Here is a 27,629-nt window from a genome sequence, read left to right as displayed (position 1 = left end):
ATATTTGTTAAATATTATTTGTCAGTTCAGAAATTACAACACTTCTGCCCTGCTGATTATATTTGCAAGAAGTGCTGTGCTTGTGCATCTTTACTAAAATCTTAAATCTAATAAATCTCTTTCTTTCTCAACACACACAATCAAAACAGTAACGATATACACAATGAATCAACATAATGCATAAAAATTAATTAAAGTTTATTTGATTCATTATTATTATTAAATAATGTACACACATTCTATTTTCTGTTGCTGGGAGGAACTCCAATACACCAGGACCAGATGACTTATTTATTTATTTATATAAACTTTATTAAGTTTAAGAATTTAAACTTTCTTAATGATGGTAAGCTTAACATAATTTTTCACAATGATTTTTTTTTGGACAGCTGTAACATTTTGAATAAACAGGAAGGTCGTGTTTGAATATTATTATTATTTAATCAAAAAAATACTAACATTAAAATAATTAATAATGGGGTATTCCTCTTATCAGGAAACTAATCCAATCTACAAGCTGCATTTGATTGTACTTTTTACAATGATTGCACAATAGGCCTTTAGGTGGCGATCTTCTCAGAGACTGTTGTGTGACCAACTCGGCTCGAGAAGCAGAAGAAGAAGAAGAAGAAGAAGAAGAAGAAAGCGGTTTGTATATAAATGATTAAATGTTTTGGTCTGTAGTCACGATTGATTGTTTTAAAGATGTACAAATGCGTATTGAACGTCATAAGAAATAAACGGTAGATGTTATTTACTTAACTGACGTTATCCTGTAACTTTAACACAAACACTAAGAGCAATAGCAACTCCGACTGTTAGCTTTCGGCTGTTTCTTTGTATTTTGAATAGCACTAAAGAGTTATCACCGCTTTTTCTTTCAGATTTTTGATTTATACGATGGCAGCAAGTAAATTAAGTGACAGTTTGAAGTTGGTCCTCCTGGGAAAAACAGGAGCTGGGAAAAGTGCGTCAGGAAACACAATATTGGGTCGAGAAGCTTTTGAATCATATGAAAGCTCTGCTTCAGTCACACGAGACGTAGCTGTGGAGTCTGGGATTGTCTGTAAACGATGGGTCAGTGTTTATGATACACCAGGATTGTTCCACACAGAGCTGAGTGAGGCTGAGATCCAGCAGATCTATGAAAGTGTTCTCCAGGAATGTGCGTCAGATCTCTGTGTGTTTCTGCTGGTCATCAAAGCTGACAGATTCACTGCAGAAGAGAGAGAAGCTGTGGAGAAGATCGAGGAGCTGCTGGGAGACGATCACCTGGAGAACACCTGGATTCTCTTCACCAGAGGAGACGAACTGGAGGATGAAAACATGACCATAGATGCATTCATCAGTAATACTACAGCACTGAAGAGAGTCGTTCAGAAATATGGTCAGAGATACCATGTGTTCAACAACACGATGAAAGGACCCAGTGACCAGGTTGAAAAACTGCTGATGTTCAACAAGACAACGAAAGGACGCCGTGGCAAGGCTAGAAAACTGCTGGAACACATTCTCCAGAGAGTACACGGTGAGCCTCCTTCAAATCATACATTACTGGTTTCCCCTGAATAATGTTAAATGATGTGTCTGTCTTTTCTCACTTACTGTCTGTTCCTCGTGAATATGATATAATAAGCACACAGCTACAGATCAATGAGATGTTATTTCTGTTCAACACTGTGTGTGCATCCAGTCAGTGTAGTATGTGCTGAGATAAACAGCTTGTCATCAGTGCAGGGCTGTAAAAAACAATAATACAAAACCCATTTGAAAAAAGGTGCAAATTTAGGTTGTAAAGCTGTACTTAAGCTCTTAAAAAGACAAGTAATTTAGCAAAAATAGTGTAGTATAGTTTTATTAAAATGTCAATTATCAACAAATACATGAGTGTAGAGCTGCATGATTATGACAAAAATAATTGTTGATCATTCCCTTAAAATAGTAACAAGTGTGACTTCAAACAGTTATTTGCTTAATATCGTTGGTTGAAGCAACTGCATGCCATATTTTTTATGTAAAAATGTAAGCTAACCAAACACTCATCCTGAAAAACTTGTATTGCTTTTCTATAGCATTAATCCTCAGAGATCAACTATATATATATTGGTAAGAACATGCATGTATGGGGTAGAGTCATTGTATAATACCAAATAAATAGGTTATGATTTACAAATAAATGTTAAGAGGCCTGCAGTAACACTGTAAGTGGCCCCTGGGCTTTACCTCTTGAGGGGCCCCTCATCAACGAGAACAGTCTACATTCACTCAATCTTGATAATCACAATGCGCAAATCATCAGCATTTAATTTTGCAGTAATAATTTGCACAAGTAGATTTTAAGTAAATTTTATGTAAGGAGTTGCAGTCAAGGCATATCAATAGCATTTAAGATGATAACTTCATCTTTAAAGCTTACACTTTTGAGGATAGCTTGATTCCATCAAGTTCTAAGGACTAATATCTCAAATGTGTACCGCAGAGCTCGGGGGTATGCAAGGTTAAGGGCATAAATTAGCCCCATGAGCAGTCCACATGCTTTTGCAGTATTGCCGCATCTTTGCAAGACTTTCTGTCCTTCCAGAAGAATGGACACATCAACTGGTTCTTCCCCATCAACAGCATGGACCAGGATTTTAAGAATGTGCAAACTGGCATCACTTTGTCTGTCCTCCTGCATACAATGTAAAAGAAACTTAATTATTATTAGACAATTATAAAAAAAAAAAAAAAAAGATTTGCAAAATATGAACCCCCCAAAAGCTCAAATCCTCATTTTTGTTCAGTATATCAATAATTGTCTTAGAGGTTTGGAACAGTTTGATCAATTAATGGCAATTTTCATTTTTGTGTGAATTGATTCTTTAATTAGAATAAGATAGATTTATTACTAGTTTATTACTCTATAACAACTTTAGACATTTACTCTGTATTATTTTCACCATCACTGAGTATAACATGTCCACCCCTTTATCTACCTTCCCTCTTTTTGTTAAGGATTAACTTGTATTAAATTAACATTTTAAACTGTATCATTTAGAAATAAACCATACTTTACCAAGCAATCATCGAAGAGATCCTCTTCTTTCTCACCAAGGTAGATAATGAGGCTGCGGATGACAGGTTCACGTCTCCCTTCAATGCTTTGATTCTGTGAAAATATATCGTATTTACATAATTTTTATTCATACAACTACATTTAGTAATTTTTTTTCTCTTTTAAAATGTGCCTTTCTCCAAAGCAACTTTAAAAGAGGAAGACATCAAGCATCCCAAGAAGTGCTACTCAAACAGTTTTTAGCATTGTTAGAAAAATATAAATTAACATTGGGGGAGGGATTAAAGAATAAGTGATTAAAGATAAGTGAATAAGTGATAAGTAATCAGCAATTTACAAATTTAAATGTTCAGTTAGGTTTTACAATTATTAACTTCTTTCTTACTTTATTTAATTTAGCCTCAAATGACGTGCTAACATGGATGAAGCTATGAAGCCGGGTTAGTTTCAGAGCAGGGGCTTTGCTAGAGCCTTTTTACTGGGGCACATGCACAATTTAATTTACTTTGATAAACCCGAAATAAAGACATTAAGCAATATGCAACAACTGAATTGACGCTTCTAAAAGCAACGCAGATTAACCAAAGACTATGCACACAGATATCCATGTCGCGCAGCCTTTTACGCAGAAGTACATGCAGTGTAGGAATAGTTGGTTATAGGGCTGTCGCGGTTAAGGAATTTCCCTTGCGGTAATTTTGAGTGGCTCAGTAGCGCGGTATGCGGTATTACCGCCATATATATATATATATATATATATATATATATATATATATATATAATTGTGTGTAGGCTGTTACAATGTAAGGTCATATTCAGAAATCAATAAACCGAAACCAAATCGCGTTGCTATATGAAGTGAAGTAAACAGTACTTATATAGAAACCTAGCCAGAAAGAAATGCAAATTTTGAAGAAAAATGTCAGACATACTTAGAGGCTTTGCATCTGAAATCTTCGTGTGTATAACAGTTAGCGCGCACCCTCGAGTCTGACTGGACGAGAGACTTTCTGTCAGTATTTCACCTGCGTGTTTTAGGCGAGCTGTGAGTCAGTGCAGTTTCATTTTTACGCCACAAGATGGAGGCAAGAGACTATCTTTGAGTAAGTCTTTAAACCGTTCATTCAACTATACGTTCAAAAACGCTTATTTATTCAAAGAGAGACGTAATGAAACACGATGTTGAAATCATTTTAACTTTAATCGCCACTTTTAAAGGCTCAGCTGAGCAGCAGAGCATCGATGTTAAGACAGAGATTTCACTTTCGTTGGACATGACAAGCTAGATTCACATACATGCCTGACTCGATCTGAAAGACAGACGCAGGTAATTGCACAAGCTCAGTCGATCTCTCTCTCATTCGCTGTCTGTTTAGGCTTGTTAAGTGCATATCTACTGAGCCTCATAATAAACACATTATGTTATCATTATTAACTTATTACTAATTTAATATTCAGCACATAGGCATTAAGTGAGAAGGGCAAATCCTTAGGAAAAAAGAAAACAGGCAAATATCGCGGTTGCTGCGGTTGTTGCATTCCTCTGCGGTTATGCACGTCAATAGCGCGGTATTGCGATATTGCGGTTATCGCGACAGCCCTAGTTGGTTACACAAGTTTGTTTAGTTAATTGTGTTGTAAATGCAATTGTCAAGCAGTTCTTGGTTTGGCTGTGTGCTTTGGGTCATTGTCATGTTGGAAGACCCAGCCACGACCCATCTTTAATGCTCTGACTGAGGGAAGGAGGTTTTTGCCCAATATGTCACAATACATGGCCCCGTTCATCCTCTCCTTAATACAGTGCGGTCGTCCTGTCCCCTGTGCAGAAAAACACCCCCAGAGTATGATGCTTCCAGCCCCATGCTTCACTGTAGGTATGGTATTATTGGGATGATACTCATCATTCTTCTTCCTCCAAACACGGCGAATGGAGTTAAGACCAAAAAGTTCATTTTTTGGTCTCATCTGACTACAGGACTTTCTCCCATGACTCCTCTGGATCATCTAGATCAGTGGTTCTCAAAGTGAGGTCCGCGGACCCCTAGGGGTCCGTGGCGCACTTCCTGGGGGTCCGTGGAAAGTTTGCTACAAAATATAATCAAACCTGGAGAAAGTGCAGGGACCGTCGTCATTACTCCTGCTTGTGAAACGTAACGCCGGTTTCACACTGCACTCGTAAGCAGAGCAGAAGCGGCGCGCATCCATTTTCCTTTCACACTGGAAGCGGTTGTCGCACGTAGCAGAACTGCAGCTTGTGTACTTCCAATATAGACAAGTATTGTTCATTCAGTCACGCATTTCAGGTGTTCTCCAAGAACTGTCTGTCATGTGCTTTGATTTGTGATATGTTGTATGTTCTAGATTTAAGTAGCAAATTAGAAACGCTAAAATATTGAATATATTTTTAGACAAAGATCGTCTTAATGATTACCAGTTAGGTTTATGATAATTATAGCAACAGTTTTTCAATAACGAAAAGAATACGTAAAATTATGGTATTTTGGTATTTGTTTTACATTTGTTGCCATGACATGGTTAGATTCATATGATATTTTCAAATATTTTTATGGTGGTTGTCCAACTTTGGGTAATCATCACGTTTATAATGAAACCATTATATTTAAAAACATGTTAAAACATATCATATAAAAATATAATTTGTTGGTACTACTGTAAATCTATATTAAATAATTATAGGATCTCCTTCAGTACTTTCAGAATCCTCTCTTTTAAAAATTGTTTTATTTCTGTATTTTAAAATGTTTTATAATAACATTTTAATGGCAGTAGTATGTTTATTTATTCTTGTATATATCAAAACAAGCAGAAAATAGTACAAACTTTGCTTTACGTGATTGTTTTGAACAAGTAGGCTAATTTATAGACATTATCTACAAACAAATGCATTATTTTTGCCGGTGAGCATTTTAAACCGTGATTGTGATACATGTGATACATGATTTTATGGATAACTTGTTATTTTTCATGTGAATCAGGTCAGATTTGATCAAGAACGATGCACTGTGCTTTAATCCAGCGTAAGCGGCGCAGCAAAAAAGACTCGGCGCCAAAACGATCGCAGCACTGACGCTTCTGCTCTGCTCCTGCTACGCTTTGCAGCGCAGTCCCTGCGTGCGGTGCTCTAATCTGTTAACGGAAAAAATACGCCCTGCTTACGCGTGCAGAAACCGTTTGTCCGCGCTACCTTCGCCACAGTCCTGACCTAAAGGAGGATGCACGCTGCTGGAGTTATATAGAAATACACTGTTTTAATAATTTTAATGTAATTATTTCAATTGTAGCGGCTTGTTTCTTAGGATTAATCTCCATACTAATCTGCCCTCAGACCCAGAGGATTTAAGATGATCAGATCAAAACTGTTATTTTTGACTCTGAGCTTGGAATATTATTTGGATTGAAAGTTTGATTTTACAGAAAATGTAGGCCTAAATAGTATCAGAAATAAATAAGAAAAATTACACACGTTTGATCGTGTTATGATGATGATGATTTCGTTCTGTTTAAAAAATGAAAAATAAATGCAAGTGCAAATTAGTCACAATAACGTTTCTTTGCCTCATATATGAAGCACAACACTGCACTTCTCGGGTCGGCGGCACCAGCGCGATCCCTTACATTGTGATTACAGAGGAAAGAAATATAAAAGTCTGCTTTATTTTATGTACTTCCACAATAACAACAAAACGTTACAAATTGCCTTTGTAAAAATACAGGGTGCGCTCTGGCAATTTATGTCTCTATGCAGCTTGAAAGGTCCACTTCAATAAAAGAATCGAAAACAAAATTGTGTTTATTTAATTCGTATAACTCCAACAAGAGGTAGTGTACAGTCTTAAGTACAAATTTCGAGGCTTGATTCAGCTAAAGATAAAATGTAATAATGTATAATAAATAATTTATCATTTGTATATAATCATACTAAGTATCAAGGCCGCCCAGGCATGTTCAATTAATATTCAAGCAATAAGCTCTTGTCTTTTACCCACGAACAAAAATACGAAAAATCGAGCTTTTCGCTTTTCCGTTTCTCAAACAAAATAAAATAATAATAATAGGCCACTCAAATTTTTATTATGCTTATTATTATTATTATTATTAGGTGTATTATTATTTTATTATAATATCTTATTTAAGATAATCAAAACTATTAAATCTGAATAATCGACTTTTTGATTGATTAAACAGCAAATCGAAATGCAAGCAGAAATAAATAGAATTCATAATAAAAAAAATATAATAATAGGCCTAATAATAATAATAATAATAATAGCTTTATTATTATTATTATTTTGTTTTGTTTGATAAAAGGAAAAAAATATTTTGTATTTGTATTTATTCTGGATGATGCGATAGACAGTAAAGACAGGTTGAGTTGAAAAGTGGCTTTTCATTGCTGCCCACATAATTATTAAAGCTCTCTTTTTACCCACGGACAAACATACTAAAACTGATTTTTTTTTTTCATTAATTTTGTTCATTTTTGAAACAGAACGAAATTATTATTATCATAATACAATCAAACTGTTTGTCATTTCTCTTTTATTTCTTTATGATCGTATTTCAATTTTCTGTAAAATCGAACTTTCATCCAAATAATATTCCAAGCTCAGAGTCGATTATTCAGAAATAACAGTTTTGATCTGATCATCTTAAATCCTCTGGGTCTGAGGGCAGATTGGAGATTAATCCTAATAAACATGCCGCTACAACTGAAACCATTACATTAAAATTATTAAAACAGTTTATTTCTATATAACTCCAGAAACGTGCATCTTCCTTTATGTCCTGTTATATTCCCTATAACAGGAACATCAGATCGTTTTTATGACAAATGTCCTTATTACAAGAAGATGTAGTTTTTACGAGAAAAGATGTCGTTATAACCACATAGCTGAGTGTGGAAAAAAAACTATGTGTGTGGCAGCAATGCGTCACCGTATCAATCTGCCAAAACATTTCCCTCAGACTTTAACTTCACGTCTCGAGCTAATGAATGAAAGTTAATTAAACCGGCGCATTATTTTCAGCACTCCCCTCGCTTTAATTCTGGGCCAATAGAAACTTTGTTGTTACATTACGTCAATCCGTCAAAGCACTATAAAAACGCTAACCTAACGTTACTAGGCTAGAATCCACAATGGATAAATATTTAAAAAGGTCAAGTATTGATAATCCCAAATTGGTGCATTGTCATTGTATTTTATATCTGAGCATTATACTTATCCTTAGCAAACATCTTTTGCACTATTTTCATTGTGTTCCAATGTTTCTGCAGTGTTAATTGTTAAACAAGGTAAACATACTCTCTTTTTTTATTGCCTGTTACTGCATTGGTGCATTGTCATTGTATTTTATATTTTAGCACTATATTATCCTTATTATCCTTATCAAAAATCCTTTTGAAATTCACTGTGTTCCACTGTGTGGCTGCAGGGTTCATTTTTAATTGTCCCCCACCCCACCTCACACACACACACCAGTTAAACATATATTTTCATAACACATGAAGTCATTCCAAAAAAGTTTGATTCTATCTGTTTATTGCCTGTTATTGCATCAGTGCATTTTCATTGCATTTTAGGACTATACCTATAAAAGCCTTTTGCACTATTTACATTGTGTTCCACTGTGTTCTTGCAGTTCATTTTTACTTGCTCAACCCTTTCCCATCGTTCTCTCTCTCACACACACACAATTTAGCTATTACATTTGTGTTGCGGTTATGAGGGGGTCCTTGGAATTTTTTCTGCCCTATGAGGGGTCCCTATCTCCAGATAGTTTGAGAACCCCTGATCTAGATGGTCCCTGGCAAACTTCAGACAGGCCTGGACATGGGCTGACTTAAGCAGGGAACCTTCCGTGCGATGCAAGATTTTAAACCATGACGTCTTACTGTATTACAGATAGTAGCCTTGGAAACGATAGTCCCAGCTCTCTTCAGGGCATTGAGCAGCTCCTCCCGTGTAGTTCTGGGCTGATTCTTCACCATTCTTAGCATCATTGATACCCCACGAGGAGACATCTTCCATGGGGCCCCAGTCCGAGGGACATTGACAGTCATCATTAGCCTCTTCCATTTTCTGACAATTGCTCCAACACAGTTGTTCTTTTTTCACCAAGCTGCTTGGCAATTGCCCGTTAGCCCTTTCCAGCTTTGTGAAGGTCTACAGTTTTGTCTCTTGTGTCTTTTGTCAGCTCTTTGGTTTTGCCCTTGTTGCTACTTAGACTTTGGCAGATTGTGGGGTGCACAGGTGTCTTTATGACAGCTAACGACCTCAAACAGGTGCTACTAATGTAGAATCATGAGTGTAGCTGGACTATTTAAAAGCAAAATAACAGGTCTTTGAGGGTCAGAAATCTGTCTGATAAGCAAGTGATCAAATACTTATTGGACACAGTAATTCACAAATAAATTGTTAAAAAATCATACAATAAAATTTGGAATTATACTTTTATATTGCAATAATTTCACATTGTATCTTCAAATTAAATAAGTTCACTTCCAAAACAAAAATGTACAGATAATGTACTCACCCCCTTGTCATCCAAGATGTTCATGTCTGTCTTCAGTCATAAAGAAATGTTTTTTGAAGAAAACATTTCAGGACTTCTATGGTGCCCTGAGTTTGAACTTCCAAAATGACTTCCAAAAGACAGTTAGGGTATGTCTCATTTTCTCCTCAAACTTCAAAATCGTCCTACATCTCTGCAGAAGTACCAACCCAGTGTTTACAAAGTGAATGTGCAAAGAATATCAAACATCCTTTAAAAAAAGGAAAGAAAGCATTGTATGCTGAAGACGGGAGTTTTTTGACATACCCTAACTGTCTGGACCCAGATTACACAGAGTATGCATGCGCATGACAGAGACGAGACAAGATGAGCATTTGAGGATAAAAAGCATATAAATTGTCAATTTGTTTCATTAGATAAGACTCTTCTTACAAGAAAACATGAAAATACTAATTCACAACATTCAAACGATATGCGATCTTGCGTCTTTCTTGTTCTCGCTCTACATCATCATTACCTTCAAAGTTAAATTCCAATACTCAAGAACACAAGTACAGAGGACACATGAGAGTGCCCAGATGTGTTCTTGAAATCGAGGATGCATCGAATGCAGACTTGAGAGAATGAAACCGTTAGAAATCCCAGAAGACGCTGCGGGTGGACAATGTACGGAAACCTGTAAGCGTCTAACTTCTCATTCACACTTTAGAGATTCCACTGCAAGCGTGCAAATACATGACGGCTCATGAAAGAAAACATTTGTCGTTCTGTTTTGCATAACTTTAATGAAGTGAGAAAGTCTGTCATACTTTTTATTGGCATCTACAGCCAGTCTCCATAGAAATCCATGTTAAAACTGAATTTAAACCTTTTTCAGTATAACTATATAAAATGAGCTGTTGTTGGCTACCACAATAACGGCAGTCAGCTAAAGGAACTTCTTTAAAGCATTTGTTTTGCGTTCCAGAAAGTCTGTCCGTGTCAGTGATTATATAGATCAGTGGTCAATGTCCAGCACTGTATGCATGGCGTGACAGATATGCACACACTCAAATGAAATTGCCTGACTGAATAAAAAAAAAAAAGTGTTTAACACAGGTTCATATTTTTCAAAAATGACCCAATAATCAGAATTCAGTTCACTGAATTTCCAAATGGTTGTCAAACCATGCTGCAAGAACAAGACACTTTGTGGGAGGATTGTGGGCTTTGTTGGAGTTCGCATCATTGCTCCAACTCTAAACGAGGAGACCAATAGAAAAAGATAATTTGTGATCATTTCGCACAATTCAAAGATTTTTTTTTTAAATGCCGGCCCGGGTCGTTGTAGCAATATGTTGTGTGTTTAACTGATCATCGATCACAACCCTAAGGTTCCTGGCTGTCCTAAAAGGAGTTATGGTTAACAAACCATGACACTATTGAACTGGGCCCTTTTGGACAATTTCCATTGACAAGCTTTGTGTATACTGCTATTTACTATCTCACGTATATATAAATAGAGTGACATGTTGCCACGTGATAATTCAACTGGCAAATACAGCACAGTCAACATAACATGTACAAAGTATATAAAATGAATTGTAGATGCACTTAAATAATCCACTCACCCCCCCAAAAAAAAAAAAAAAAAAAAATCCCCGATTCTGACAGCTAACTAAGAAGTCTGGTATTATTTAATAATATTTCTCATTGGCTTTTTTTTTTTTTTTTTTTTAAGTAGTTAAAGATTTTTATAAAAAATAAAAAATAATTATATAATAAAATTATAAATAATCATTACACAGCATTTTCAGTTTTGGTTTTCAGCCAAGTACATCCAGAAATTTTGATTTCGGCCCAGAATTTTCATTTCGGTGCATCACTACTTGTAATACACTCAGTTGGAGAATAACAGAGAGGACTGTGAGAGACCTCTAAGTATCACAGTTCATTTATAGCCAAATATCAGACATACTAAAGTAAGTCATGTAGCTGGATATTTTGTCTCAAATGTTTTACTTCTGTCCTTTTTCTTTCTCCTCACAGGGCCACAAATAATCAGAGGAGTACCAGTTGCAGAAACAGGTGCATTGTATAAATAACAGTTAAGGTAGGAATATCAGTGACACGTCAGTGGTGTTGTTCATAATGTTGGACAGATCATGTTTGGGAGCGGTATTAATAATAGAACATATATAATTTGAGAGACGATGTACTGTATCAAAAACATCAGCCATCACCGTATGTGACCAGTAATGACCACTCCTGTATGCCTTATACACACACAAATGGTGCATTCACTGCCAGCTGTCCCTGAAGCCTTGTCCTCTTCATTGAGTTTACAAATTAGACATTGAAAACCTGGATGTGCCTGGATGACTTGACTTGAAAGACATGACTAATTTAGTGAATTAAATTGAAAGCCTCAGGACTATATTACCAGTTCCCTTTCTTTGAGCCCCGGCAGGGACAGGAGTCCTTTCTGTGTGGAGGTTGCATGTTCTCTCTGTGTCAGCGTGGGTTTACTCTGGGTTTCCTCCCACAGCCCAAAGACATGCAGATTAGATTAACCGAGGCTCTAAACTGTCCCCAGTGCATTCATCTGTTTTTTGTCCTTAAAACACTATTGAGAGTAGGATTCATTTCTTACGCAGCTCATCCAGCGCCTCTGTTGCTAATTCCAAAACATCATAGATATGAAAGTAAATCAGTAGCAAAACTCGAGAGCTTGTGGATCTGAATGTGAGATCTTTTCATATTAATATTCATATTCGTAAGTGGAAATTTGCACTCACAGCTCTGATCTGAAAAGCTGAATCTTTCGATTTGCAAACACAGTAGGGCTGGGCGATTTGGCCTAAAATCAAAAACTCGATTACGATTAATGAACGATTTTATTTATTAATAAAATTATATTTATATAATATTTATTTTTTTGCCCTCATAGTTCACTGACAAGTTTTGTACAGTAAATATGTTCACATATTACAAGTGAGAGATTTTTGAATGAAGGGTGCATTACTTGATTTTAAAATAATTGAAGGAAACACACACTATCTATTATCTCTGATTATTTATTGAACATTAGTGTTGAACATCTGAAATTAAAGCACACATTGCTGAAAACAAAAAGTCACATTTTTCTTAAATTAGTGAAAATAAATAACTTGCACTTTTGGAAACAAAATAATTTTTTTTCAATGTTTTTCATATTAAAAGTAGAAAATAAGCAGTATCTCTTCTAAATAAAATTACTCTTGTATATCCTATTAATATTTTTTACTGTATAAATAAGCTCTCCATCGACGTGTCGGTGGAATAACGTAACGGAGCGGGGTCACTTGACTCCACACGCAATAGTGTTTTTAAAGGGAAAGTAATTGAAATAATCAACCTGAAAAAAGTTGATCGATTATAGCTTCTGAATGTTGATTTCCATTATTTTTGATTAATCGCCCAGCACTAAAACACAGACAATGATCAAAACACCTGTTCTAAATTTGAAGTTGCAAATTAATATTACAAATGTGTAAAATGACATTCCCATCACAACCTCAAGTCGGCACTTACAGATCTGATCTGGCAGCACAACTTCAAATCCTAGTGCTTTGACTTTTGCAATATTCCTGTAGCAAAACTCACTCCTGAGTATAATTACCTGTTTGAGACCTCCTCACGGAGCACAGTTAAACATTGCGGTGGATCAGAGGTAAATGACGATAGTGTTTAATAACCAGTTAAAAGATAAAGAAACAATCCCAAGAAGAAAAATTTCACTAAAACACAAAGTCATAATAAATGAACACATGAACCTCAACAATGGTGAGAATAAGAAGTGTAATGTTGCAATGCATGCTGGGTACCATAGTACAAAACTCCCAGCATGCATCACAGCCTTAATAAATTATTCAGCCTTTGTGACGTCCAGAATTGATCCGATTATCTGAATATTTTGTCACCATTGTTGAGATTCATGTGCTGATTGCTGATATGTTTATTTATTTTTTACAAATTTGTCACCTCATGTAGCAATAACACATGGCTTATTATGTAATAGCATTGAACTACACACCAACTAGATTCAAATGAGTTCAGTGAATCAAGCAGTTAAATGATCATTGTGAAAATGACATTAACGGCATTGACGTTGAATAAATAAGCACATGCTGATGACGTTTTATTCCTCTATAGTTATGTGTCAAAGCCTACAAGTCAAATGTTGTCACCATCATAAATAAGTATATTAATAATTAGGGCTGCAACCAACGATTATTTTAATAATAGATTAATCTGTCGATTATTTTTTCGATTAATCGATGAATCGGATAAATTTTAAAAAAACAAGGGATTTACAACCCTTTATTCAAAAACAGAACTAAAATCTTTAGAAAGTGCACAAACATGTTGCTCCTTGAACTGTTATAATAATAATAATAAAATAAAAATGGACTAACACAAAAAACATACACATGTATGCTTTACATCTGCCAAATATATAGACTAAATAAACTAAAATTTCTATCCGTCAAGACAGCGGCTTGCTGTGGTGTACATGCTGCATTTCCCATCAAGAAGCCTCTCAAATTAAATTCCTCAGTGCGCATTAAAAAAGTCATGTGACTTTGCACGCTGGAACGGGATAACTTGACTAACTTTCTGCTACATTCATTCTGCCATGGCGGTGTTGAGTGTCCTGCCATCAGCAGCGACCAGCTGGAAGAGTTCCGCATTCAAATGCACGCAAAACTGGCCTCAAAGCCCCAGCAAAAGTAATTACCATGAATGTGTCAAGGCAAAAATTAAGAAAATATTCGAATTACTTATTAATAAACTAGTATTTTCTGATTCAGTGTTGCAAAGATGAAACTGACGATCCTGCCATCTGCTCATTAATGCCTAATGCATCTTTATGGATTAGCTAATGAAAGAGTTTTGTTTTCGATTTTAATTATTTCGTTTTATAGTAAAATAATAATTTAAAGCTTTCTATAGATATTGTGTTTGTGAGGCAATTACCTGGGTTTCGGTTAATTATTGTGAAGCGCTCCTGTTTAAACCAAAGATATCAAGTGTATTCTGTTTGTTTTCTTTAAGAGCACATTTTGTTGATACTGTTAGTACACACAAACTAAGGTAGACCCTTTACAGTTCCGGCCCGGGTGGTAAATTACTCTTACCTTTATGAGCAAAAAAGAAATTCCACATTGCATTGGCGTCTCCATGCGCTGCAAAGCGCGCTTCTCTCCGCACAAACTTTGGAATTATCTTGATTGAATGATTAAACTAATATTGTGATATGTTTTAAGTTTTTTATATCAATGGATTTTAATTTAAATCGCGATGAATTAAGCAGGCTTTTGATCTGTCTGCCGCTGTTTGCTAGGTATAACTTTAAAAAACAAAAACTTGAATTTAACAAACAAAAAGTGTTCCAAATATATCTCTAAATTAACTTTATAAACTAAAGGAACGAAAATAAATGTAATCACTTTGCTATTAAAATCAGCAGCTGTGTAATGAGGAAGAGAAAGAGAAAAAAAGACAGTCGGACTGGAAATTCAGTCGGCCAAAAATTGATGAGCTGTCGGACATTTTTACAAGGAAAGTTTGTTTAATAGCCTATTTAATATTCTTAGGCTACTTTCTTAATTAAATATATTATTTCTTTGATTTATTTTAGCGTTTTTAGGCTGCTTGTTCGCTGACTGAAGTGTAGGCTATATATAAAAAAACAACGTGCCAGCACCGTCACAGCCCTATTCAAAACTGAGACGATTTCACCTCAGCAGAGCTCCTCTTTCTCCTTACGGTTGTGGTATGTTTTCGACACATTATACAGACAGACAGTGTTACAAAAACTATAGAAGTAGTTATCTCCATCTCCACTATCCAACGACCCGTACAGCAGCTGTTTTGCGATCGAGCATTGGCTGCTGTGAAAGTACGGGGCAGCATATATATATAATGTAGAAACGGTGCTTTATGCTCAAATGTTCCAGTTTTGCGCATAAGTTAAATTCGCATTTTTGGATGGAAACACAGCTTATGAGGTGCCGAACTCTGCTGGCATCAGTGCGGGAGAGAGACCGAATGTGTCCACTCCGCTCTGCGCTCAAATTTTTTTAATATATATAATAACAACCAAATGTCTCTGCGTCGCGCGACACAACGAATCGATTATGAAATTCGTTGCCAACGCTTTTAGTAATCGATTTTTATCGATTTTATCGATTCGTTGTTGCAGCCCTATTAATAATAAATGAGAATGATTTCTGAAGGATTATATAACACTGCTGCAAATTCAGCTTTGCATCAGATAAATTACAATTGAAAGTATTACAAAAAAACAGAACACTTTTAAATACATGCAGCCTTGATGAGAACATTAAAAATCAAACTGATGTCCCAAACAATCTAATTCTAACTGTAACAGTCATCCCTTTGTCTGTATCATTGTTTTGTATAATATCTAATGTATTGTCCTCTTCTTTTCAATATTTTTAGACCCTCTTCCCGTCTAGAGATGGGACAGAATCCGGAGCTGAACTGTTCACAGTGGAGGGACTAAGGGCCTTTTTGCTGATTGAACTGTTCATGAAGTCATGTCTCCCAAACCATCACTAGAAGTGTGAATTGTAAATGTTAAGAGTGCTAATGAAATAACTAAGTTACAGCGCCTCCAAATGTAGTTATTCCTGTGTAAGATTTATGTCCTGGCAAAAATAAAATGACTCTCACAGCATAAGAGACAAATTCACTCTTAATGTCTTTTTAAAGGTTTATTTCTTGCAAGAAAGGACAGTCATACAGAAACACAGATTGCTGCAGATTGTGACAAAGGAGGGTTTCCTCCACTTTTATCTCCTCGCTAGTCTTCAAGGTTACATCTGATAACAGCCTGTAATTTTTCACACAGAGTAGACTAAAGATGACACGAAGTAAAGATATCAGGGATATAAAGCAGACACTTACACTATGTTTCAGAAGCGCATAAGGTAAGTAAAATATATTTTTCTTCCACAATCTCCCTCAGCTGTCTCCCAACTAACTTTTTTTTTGTTGTTGTAAGAAGATTCTGAGAACATTATGCAATGTTTTGGTAATGTTTTCGGCGGCGAGTTTTATGTTTTAGTTCCCAGAATATTCTGCTAAAAAGTAGGATGACATTCTCCAAATGTTTACAGATAACGTTGTTAGAACATTATCCCCTCCACATTTCATTACACATTTAATGGGGAAGTTTCCTGTTGGGCACTGGATGTAGCACTGACCATGTCCTCCACTTTCACAAGGAGCTCGAAGACTTGATGCCGATTACCAATGTTTTGATTATTAAAGACGTGATATCCTCCTCCACAGCGACTCAGGATGTCTTTCAGAGCCTTGTTGGCGTTAATGAATTCTTCAATAGGTTTGTCCAGTTGATCTCCGTGAGTGAAGAGGACCATTGTGTGTTTATCTGCCTCTTCTCCAAATATGGCACTGATCTTATTCACGGAGTCTCTCTCTTCTTTGGTCAGCGGATCGAGTTTAAGGACCAGGATGATGGCGTGAGGTCCGGGGGCCGTCATGTTCACACATTTAGCCATCTCCTGCTTGAGATTATCCTCTGAGATGTCTGTGTCAAACAGACCAGGAGTGTCTATCACTGTCATTTCTCCTCCAGCCACTTCTCCTCTCTCTAACCGGCACTCTTTGGTCACAGATGAACCACTTTTTTCTGCTTTGAAGACTCTCTTGCCCAGGATGGTGTTTCCAGAGGAGCTTTTACCTACTCCAGTCCTTCCCACCAAAACCATTGTTCTCGGGAAGACTAAACAAAAGTGAGAATTAGATCAGGTGCATACAAATTAAACAGAGGACAAAAAAGATTGATTGTATAATTAGTCAAATTGCATATTTGTCAACAGCAGCATAAGGTAAACATATGTATATACCCAGCTAGGAATGATTAATGTTCTGGGAATGTTTTTAGCAGCAAGTTTTATTTCAGTTCCCAGAATGTTCTGCTAAAATGTTCACTGATAACACTGCTAGAACATTATCCTCTAACAATCGAATATAGATTCCCATCACACTAGATGTTTGGTTGAAAGTTAGCTTGAAAGTGAAAACCCAATCTTTGTTTGATGTCAAACTCCAGCGTCATCACATATCTCCAAAAACTGCATTACCCGCTTCACTTATTATAAACCAGACTGACTTTATGACTTCTGTCATACATTTACACAAGGTCTTATTGAGATGAACAGAGGTTTAGATGTTGATGTCTGTTTAGATATTTAATCAAGTTGGAGATTCATCAAACAAAGGTTGGGTTTTTACTTTCAACCAAAACATCTGAGCAACATTAGTCCACATCCAATGTCCAATGGGAAGCTTCCCGATAAAATGTATATTAATATTAAATATAAATATATTAAATTATTATGTTAAAGAATGATGTTCTAACAATGTTATCAATAAACATTTGGAGAATGCTTTTAGAGAATGTTATCCTACTTTAGGATTAGGAAAATATTCTGGGAACTAAAATAAAACTTGCTGCTGAAAACATTACCAGAACACAATGTTCTCAGAACATTTTTGAAAGAAAAAATAAAAGTTAGCTGGGGACTTGGGCAACCGAGATAAAACTCAAAATGAAAGGCCAAAGGACAGCAGGACTATGATTCTTAGACCAGTTTCTGCTAAATATCTCAACCTTCAATAGAAAAACCAAACTACAGGAATACAAACAGATATAATCATAGACAGACCTTAAATTCAGTATTTTAAAAAGACTGACATTCAGTAGTTAGTATATTAATGTAATTCAGCTCAATATTAGAACAATCACATATTTCTTTAACTGCAAGTTGTTTGTAATTGATGCAGCAATTAAAGTAGAAATGTTGGCTTGGAAATCACTATATATTGACACTCAAATGAGGAGATTATTTTTGAGTTTGCAAATGAAGATGTCAGTATCATTGAAGGACTGAGAGGAAAGTGTGCTATTCTTCAGAAACAAACAGAGCGACAAAAAGTCCCTATGGAAACAGATGCTAAGAAAAAGAGCGCCCTACTGCTGCTTTCTTCTTCTTATGTTTACGGGTCATTTATATACTTGGTGCATATTGCCACCTTATTTGTGGTTGTGCAATCATTTTTCTCTCTCTCTCTCTCTTTCTGCTTATTGTTTGATCCTTGAGAATATGAATTATATTGTTAGTTTGATGCTAATTATATAAGAAGTCAAATCAGACATGCATTTTTTATAATAGAAATACATTACAGAAAATGCAGATCCATGATGTGTGAGATGATAATACAATATAACAAACATTTAATATAATTAAATAAACATTACCTTGGCATAAAAATGTTTTATAATTTAGGCAGATAACTATTATACATACACCAACACAATAAATAAATAAATTGCCTAATAATCATACCAGAACAATATATCAGCCAACCTTATATTGAAAATGTTTTTGCTGCAAATTGTCTTTGTGAAGTACATTTGTTATAGCAATGACTAAATGGTTTTAGTTAATTGTTAATGATGGTGTACTCATCATCTAGTGGCCTGATTCATTGATCGCATTCAGTGGTTAATCTGTTAGATTCATCATTAACAATAGCTGTATGAACTATTATGAAAGTTTATCTTGCGCACAAAATCTACCGCGTCACTTGGACTGTACATGCTGGGTAACAGCAGAGTACAAACCTCACCCAGGACTTCCAGCATACTTTGATTCATATGCTGAATCTAGATGTCTGTGTGTGTCCAAATGATGCAGTAGATTTAAAAGTTTTGTGCATAAGATAAACTTTCATCAGTTTTTTTGGTATAACAAATGAGCTCCACAAATACAACCAACAAATACAAATAAAATCTAATATATAAAAGTCAAGGGTCAAGAGGCCAACGGAAGTAAACCCTGATGGTCATAATGGTGAGGTCAAATGAAATGTTTCAATAAAACATTTAAACCTAATGTTGTTTGTGGAGTTTTTTAATCATCCTCTGCTGTTTTATTTCAGTTTATTTCAGTTAAAGGCTGTGGCTGTATGTCAGTTGTAGTTTGAGTCACTGTATTATACTGTAATCCATTTTGCAGCAATTAACATCAGTTAATGACTTTACAAGACTTTTAACGGCAAGCAGTTGCCAAGAAAATCCTATAAATTCAACAGAATATTCTACAAAAAATAAAATAGAAACCCACACACGCATGCACTGATAGTTCTGAAGTAAGCTAAGCCTGAAACATAACCTGCTCCGGAGCAGAGATTATCTTCAGAGAACAAGTTGCTATGGTTGATTTCTAGGACTCCCCATGTTCTCTAGAAACTCTTGTTGTACACAAAAGATCTCTATGTTTATCCAAATATATTTTGTATTTAACAGAAGACACATTTGCGATGACTTGACGGTGCATAAATGTGATATAAACTGGGAAAACTCATCTAATATCATACTGGGACATTTTCAGAAAATTCTAAGTACAGGTTAAATGTAAATTGTTTTTATCAACATTAAGTTTTTATTCAATTATTATTCTAGAACATCTTGTCTATCTCATCATCTCTAAAAAAATATTGGCAAGATTCACTTAAAAATTGTGATTTATTAGAAATGATCTTTCTTTTATGTTAAAAATGCACCACAGAGGGACTTTCCATTAACACCACAAACAGTTAACCTATCAAAATAAACCATGTAACATATTTAATTGGGTGATCAAAACTTCAGATACCATACCCATGATAAACAATAGAAAACTGTCTTCTTCGGGGTAACGTTAGTCTGTTTATGTATGATGCTAGACAGCTCTCATTAAACCCATTAAATTAATGTGAAACCCTACAGCAATCACAAATTGCATTAATTGCTGCATCAATTACAAACAGAACTTGTGGTTAAAGTAGAAATGTTGGCTTAGAAATCACTATATATTTTAACTCTACTGAACCACAATAAAGCTCAGTGTTTGTTCTCTTGCTGTATCAACTGTAATACTTACATGTTTGTTTTTGTAGTTTAGAGTTCCTGCGGCGATAGTAAATCACACCAACAGCAGCAGCAGCAGCAGCAGCCAGCAGCAGAACAGCTAAAACAATCCCTACTACAGCACCTGAAGACAGACCTGATCCTGTAATGATGAAGAGAGACAGTCATTAGTGTGAATGTGTGTCTGATCTATAACAAACACTACAGACATCAGCACTACATAACCTGAGTGAAGATCTGATACTCTACTGACAAAGACAGTCATTGACCTAAGCCTGTAACGGAAATACACATATTGCATGCATATATGTAATATTTAATGCATTTAATGTAAAAGGTAAACAATATTTCACGATATTTTGATATAACTTTTCATACCAGAAGATACTACTCCACATAAAATATACCCATAAAAGTACCACTTAGAGACATCTGGTGATGTAAACTATTTATTCTGAAGCAATATTTATGTTTTATTTGTGTGAGGAGCTTCAAGAGTTTCTCATTTCATCTCTCTAGCAGCACTCCTCACAGTCAACTGCTGAAATCTGTTTATTTATTCATTTACTTATTATTTTGTGCTCCTATAGAAAGCTAAATAGTGATCATGCGCTTAAGATTCTAGGGTGAGAATCACAGAAATGTTCTAATAATACAAAATGACTCTTTGTCAAAGTTTGTTGTTGTAGCCTACCAAAGTATCATGTGTGTGTTGTGGGGTATCCCGAGACTTTTTCCATCTCACACTAACATTCAGCCAGATATCAATCCAATATACTGGAACTGGGATTGAAAACTACTGATTTAATGAAACTTCTCAAAATGTGCATTGTACACAAAAGTGTGTTGAACATTGTGAAAGAGCACAAACAGCATTAAAGAGCTTTACTTAGCCCTAGAGTTTCTGCAGACCTTTTTAATACCACCTTTTATGAAATTTAAGACCTAAACCTGTAATGGAAATACACATATTGCATGCATATATGTAATATTTAATGCATTTAATGTAAAAGGTAAACAAAATGTCATGGCTGCCATAAATTATATGTATTACTACGATATACAGTAAACTTTTCATATCAGCAGATACTATTCCACACAAAATATCCCCATAAAAGTACCACTTAGAGACATCTGGTGATGTAAACTATTTATTCTGAAGCAATATTTTGATCAGTGCTCTTAAATCTGCATATTTGATTTACCTTTAGAAAAGCCTTTTTTTACTTTTTGAAATGTATGCATCACCTTTGAAATGATTACAAGTGATCAGTAAATTCTCTATGGCTGTTATCAGTCAGATTACATCATTTACACTGCTAAATTAAAAGTGCAATAAAAGATGCTATGAGATTGATGTTTTAAATACATTTATGAACATACTAAACTACCAGCAGGTGACGGAAAGTCACTTCATGCTTGAGTTATTGAGTTATTTCAACTGATTTGAGCCAAACGCTGAATCATTGCTTGGAGGATGTGCTCTACTTCTGCTGTCATCTGCTGTTTTGGACTATTGTTGTTGGTGAAACACAACAAAGCAGTAAATATTTTGTCTAAAACATAAGTAACTACTAGTTTATTAAGCTAAAATTAATGTAAGATTTGTAATCGTGAGAATTTTCAGAAAAAAGCTCCCTTGGTGTATTACTGAACTATATCATGTTATAAATAAACTATACATTTTCAGTTTTTACTTCAGTGTGTTTCTTTAAAGTTTATTTGCGTTTGCTGTTACGCTCATTTGTTTTAAAGTCTCTCACAAAGAGACCAGAAATACACTATCCATTATCAATTACTGTGTTGAATGTATTAAAATAGGAATCTTTCTTGTGTTTTCGATGCTTTGCTGGTTATTTTTGTCATTTCAGTTTTAATCAGACTGTTTGTTCAGTCGGGCAAAAAATAAAAAACATTTTAAAAGTATTTCGAAGGCTGGCGGTCAGCTAGCTCGACCTATATTTATTATTATTGAGAACATTATATACAGAAAAAACAGGTAGTTTGACCTGTATTCTGCTACTTTGATTCTGTCTGAAGATGCAGTAACTTCCGCAGGGGAAGAAAAAATCTTCAGTTGTTAGCCCTATATGCAGTCTTTTCAAGCCAAGTATTGCTAAACTTGCTAAAAAGTTAAATCCATTTTACTTCTGTGGTGTGGTACAATCCGAGAGAGACTCGCGCCAATAACAGAAAAGTGGATTGGCTATTGCATGCTGGTCTCATTTGTAGTTCTAATACAGCAAATAATATTTGGACTAGTGAAATAAAGAACTACAACACCACCGAAACAACCGAGCAACAACAAAAAGAGAATTTAAATGAGCATTACATGGACATCGGAAAAATAAGACCTGTGTAAAATTATTTAAGACCTAGAACAGTGAATTTAAGACTTTTTAAGGCCTAAAATTTAGATTAGAACATTTTAGACTTTTTAAGACCCTGCTGAAACCCTGTAATTAACTCATTTGTTTTTTAATTTGGCGTTTATCGCGTTTTGGAAAAGAGCTCTTCATACACAGGTTTTGTGTCTCAGATAAGGTCCAGTGTGGTTTATTGGCATGGCTATGGCCTGATTTTGGCCCAGATCAAACAGGAGCGGTTCGCCCAAGTGTCATTATTCCACGCCGCATGTGGGCCACATCATCACATCTGCCAGATGTGGGCCGGATCTGGGCCAACATTATGTTGCTATCTGGGAACAGACAGCTTATAAACAATCATTAATATAAAATATACTTACCACTGACAGTAAGAGTGAATGTCTTGTCTGTGGTGTGTGTGTTGCTGCTGATCTTCAGTGTGTAAAGTCCAGAGTCTGTGGTTCTGGTGTTGGTGATGATCAGAGATCCAGTCTGATAATCCAGCTCCAGTCTGTTTCTGAATCTCTCTTCAGTATCATATAACGGTGAGCTCTTGTCCTCTATATCAGCTTTAGCTATGAGTTTTCCTTCTTCTCCAGATCTCCACACTATCAGCTCATCTCCATCTAGTTTAGTAACATCAGTCTGAAGAGTGACAGAATATCCCTCAATCACTGATATGACCTTCATTTCAGCTTTACCAGCATTAGATGCAGACTCTAAAAGACATTTAGACAGAGATTAAACACTGTTTCTGACATAGAGTATAAGGTTTACAGTTGATCAGTTTATCTAATGGTCATATGGCTTACGGTGGTTTGATTTCTCATTCAAACACACATGCCAACAACTGTCCAACAGGAAGTAAACGACTGATAGACGCGCACAAACACATACATTACAGTAGAAAGGAAAACAAGTGCTTAGCATATGGCTTCTTCAATAAAAAAACTAAACTAAACTTTTAATATTAAAAACACATTCTCACCTTTGACAGTAACATTGAATTTCCTATCTAAGGTCCCAGAACTGTGGTCAATCTGTAGTTCATAGAGTCCAGAGTGTTTGGTTTTCATGTTCTTGATGGTCAGAGATCCAGTCAGGTCCAGCAGCAGTCTGCCTCTGAATCTCTCAGTGGGTTTGGGATAGGAGATCTCTGTTCCATCAGTTCGAGCAATGACTGAATCTCCAAACCTCCAGTCTATCTGAGTAAATTTCTTTATTTGAGTGAGATCAGGGTTTAGAGTGACAGAATCTCCCTCCATCACTGACACTGTCTCCACCTCATCTCCATCAGCACCAAACACACCTGCAGAACAAACAGCTGCTAATGACTCTGATCTAACATCACTGAGGAAAAGATAAACACGAGAACTACAACTGACTAAAGCCACAGCCTTGGATAAAATTGGATAAAAAAAAAGATTCAATTTAATTACGATTTTCAATATCAACTAAACATAACCATGCGTCACATTCTCAGTTTTCAATATTACTGCACATGGCTACATTTTCATTTACATTTTATATCAAATTGATTTTTATTATTATATAAGCAGGCTACTTTTTAAAACAATTACTTATTTAAAATAAGTGTTCTTTAAGGTGTCTGCAAGTTCACAGAAAATAGTTATTGTTTTTTCTTTTTCGATTGATTATTACTGATGAGATTAAGATCATAGACAGTGGCAGCTAACAGGCTGCATTGAAACGAATGCACAGATCTATTTCGATATATCAGATGTTTTGTCCTGCTCTGAAAACATAACTGACGGTGTGTACTGTACATCAGTTTCGTATAAAAGTATTCGAAAATGCCAGTGCATTTAACCGCATCTGCAATCAAGCTTTTAAGGACGAACAAACCCAAAGCACAAGTGAAAGTCTGTCAGTGCGGAGTTTTGTAGGCTTGGGCGGTAATACGGTATTATGGTATACCGCGGGATCTAAAAATAGCAACGGTATCAGTTTCAATACCGTTATACTGTCATAAAAAACAATGCACATACTGTATAGGAGACAAGGATTAAATCTTAAATATAATTTATTTAATGCCTAAAAGTGTGTATGCGCGGACGGCTGTTATATCCGAGAGCGCTGCTGATAATCCATGGGTCGGGTAATAAAAAAAAATGCATTCTGATTATTTGCGGGTGGATGAGATGAATCATTGATGCTAATATTAACTGCATTTTCTAAAACATGAACGTGCTTTATGTACTTTTTCATCAGGCAGACGATTTCATTTGTGTGTAGTTTTTGCTGACAGAAACGGTGACATTCCCTATAAAGTTTGAAGGGAGTTATGCCTGTGCTAATGCTGATTTCACGCGGCCGCCATTTTGAAATCGAAAGCGAGGCTGCGGTGGGAGGAAACCCGGAAGTAGCAGCAACAACAACAACAACAACAACATGCCCTGGACTACAAACCTCCAGCTGTTGCCACGATTTTCCATGATAGACATTGAAAAATGGGCCGATGAGGGCTGTCGAATTCCCCGAGCTGTGCTTTTAAAAGGCTACAGCAACTGGATAGAGGATTACATCACCGAAATTGAAGGTATGGTAAACTTTAGTTTACACGAAGCTAAACATGCTAATGAGATACATCTGCCTTAGCATTCATCTTCCTTAGACATGTTTTAATTTTAAAGGACATGTTATGTTAGCAAGTATTTCGAATTTTATGTTAGCAAGTATTTCAATTTTTTTTCCAATGTTTGCAGTCAGGAAAAATGAGTCAGGTTCAGGCTGTGTTGTGAGAGCAAGGGCGTTTCGCTCAATGCGAAAAAACGATACCCCTTACATGGTGCAGGTAATGGTTACATGAGTTAAAGTTTAGGAGTTCAGGCGCTAGAGTTCAAGTGCCGAAGTTCGTTTCTGTTCATTTCCCACTTTCTGTCTTTCTGAAAAACGCCTTTTTCATAATGAGTCTGGTTGTAGGAAAGTCAGTGGAAGGGAAAATATGTTTCTGGCATTTTATATTTTTGACATTAATATCACACACACATATGCAAGTGTGTATATACGGTGGTGGCCGAAATTATTAGAACATTAGTATTTTTATTAGCTAAAAATATTCTGAGTCAGTTTTTACTATCTTTTGCTGGAGTGTTTCAGTAGGTAATATTTTTATACATTCATTTTTCCATTAATTGTGTGCATGTATGTATGTATGTATGCATGTGTGTGTGTGTGTGTGTGTGTGTGTGTGTGTGTGTGTGTGTGTGTGTGTGTGTGTGTGTGTGTGTGTGTGTGTATTTATGAATACACACACACATATATATGTATACACACATGTGTTAAACACAATTTCAGTACAATTACTGTACTTGTCAAAAATTAGTGCACTGTTGTCCATTTAGTTTCCTAAAACCAGAGCCAAATATAAGATGAAAAGCAAACCTGAATAGTATGTGAGTTTCACTGTTAGAATGTTCCTTTACTTCCTACATTGACTTTAATATTGTCATTTTTAAATAAATAATGACTTGTACATTATAATTCTTTTTTTTTTTCAGATGGAATTTCCGTCTGAGGGTTCCTTTGTCATCGGACAGTCAAAATGCAACTGCAAAGCTGGCCTGGGCCACTGCAATCATCAAATCGGGTTATTGTATACCCTGGCACACTACATCAAAATGGAGTACAAGTCAGTTCCACCTGTTGTTAGCAAAACCTCCCTGCCACAGACATGGCATATTCCTTCTCGTTCTATGGGTCTAGCCCCTAAACCTATTAATATGGTTAAAATCTCAAAATTGAAGCCATCCATCTCCAATCCATCTCAAACAATCTATAAAAGATCAAGTCATGGAATTATACCCAATGTATATTGTCCTGTTCCAACTCCTCTACCAAGCGATCAGTTTGCTAATGACCTCCATGAAAACCTTGCTAAAATTGGAAGCAACAGCCAAATGTACAAACTCCTGGAGGCATCAAAGAGACACCCAGTAGACAAAGTAGCAACTGAATTTGGACATATGCCCCATGGATCAACATTGACCTACCAAGTCGTCGGGTTGCCCACTACCACTACCACTGATCCCTGCCCACCTTTTCCTCTCCCACCACAACCATGCACATACTCAACAGCTCTCAATGAAAAGGAGAGCACTTTTTATAGTGGCATGGCTGTTACACACTCTGATGCTGAGGCACTAGAGAAAGAAACAAGGGGGCAGAGCAACAGTAAGTTATGGCACCGTGTTCGTTCCCAGCGTCTGACTTCATCTACATTTAAGAGGATAGTCTCACGAGTTGCAGACTTGCACAGCCTTGCCACCAGTATGCAGAAACAAAGAAGGTCAGTTCAGACACAGGCAATGAAAAGGGGGCTGGAACTGGAGCCAGATGCAGCTGCACAATATGAGCGGGTAACAAGTAATCATGTTTATTCTTGTGGCTTTGTCATAAACCCACATGCCCCCTATTTGGGCACGTCACCTGATCGGAAGGTGGTTGACAGCACTGGTGCTCTGGGGTTACTTGAAATCAAATGTCCTAATGTAGACAGTGTACTACAGTGCAAGTACCTTTCTGTAAGACCGGATGGTGTGTTTGCTCTCAAAACCAGCCATGAATACCATTATCAGATGATTGGACAAATGGGAATCACAGGAATGACATGGTGTGACTTCTTGGTCAAAGCCAGAAATGACTTCCACCTGGAACGCATTCACTT

General features: G+C 36.0%; 2 protein-coding genes across 2 annotated transcripts in view; one reads left to right on the top strand and one right to left on the bottom strand.

The window, feature by feature from the left end:
- Positions 1–604: 604 nt before the first annotated feature.
- Positions 605–16,328, top strand: LOC141339242 (GTPase IMAP family member 5-like). Its single transcript, XM_073844875.1, has 4 exons — positions 605–648; positions 885–1,528; positions 11,618–11,681; positions 16,076–16,328. Exons 2-3 carry the CDS (start codon positions 901–903, stop codon positions 11,671–11,673), a joined length of 684 nt encoding a protein of 227 aa, XP_073700976.1. The 5' UTR covers positions 605–648; positions 885–900; the 3' UTR covers positions 11,674–11,681; positions 16,076–16,328.
- Positions 16,329–16,335: 7 nt separating this feature from the next.
- Positions 16,336–27,629, bottom strand: part of LOC141339239 (uncharacterized) — a 45,818-nt gene continuing 34,524 nt past the window's right edge. Inside the window, exons 2-5 of the mRNA XM_073844870.1 lie at positions 23,931–24,251; positions 23,323–23,661; positions 20,590–20,718; positions 16,336–17,384 (exon numbers count right to left, since the gene is read on the bottom strand). Of these exons, the coding sequence (XP_073700971.1) occupies positions 16,792–17,384; positions 20,590–20,718; positions 23,323–23,661; positions 23,931–24,251 (1,382 nt within the window). The 3' untranslated portion in view covers positions 16,336–16,791. The remainder of the gene's footprint in view (positions 17,385–20,589; positions 20,719–23,322; positions 23,662–23,930; positions 24,252–27,629) is intronic.

Source organism: Garra rufa, chromosome 7 (genome assembly GCF_049309525.1).
Source record: "Garra rufa chromosome 7, GarRuf1.0, whole genome shotgun sequence".
Classification (NCBI taxonomy): Eukaryota; Metazoa; Chordata; class Actinopteri; order Cypriniformes; family Cyprinidae; genus Garra; species Garra rufa.
Note: the sequence above shows the minus strand (reverse complement) of the source record. Positions and strands in the feature narration are given on the sequence as shown.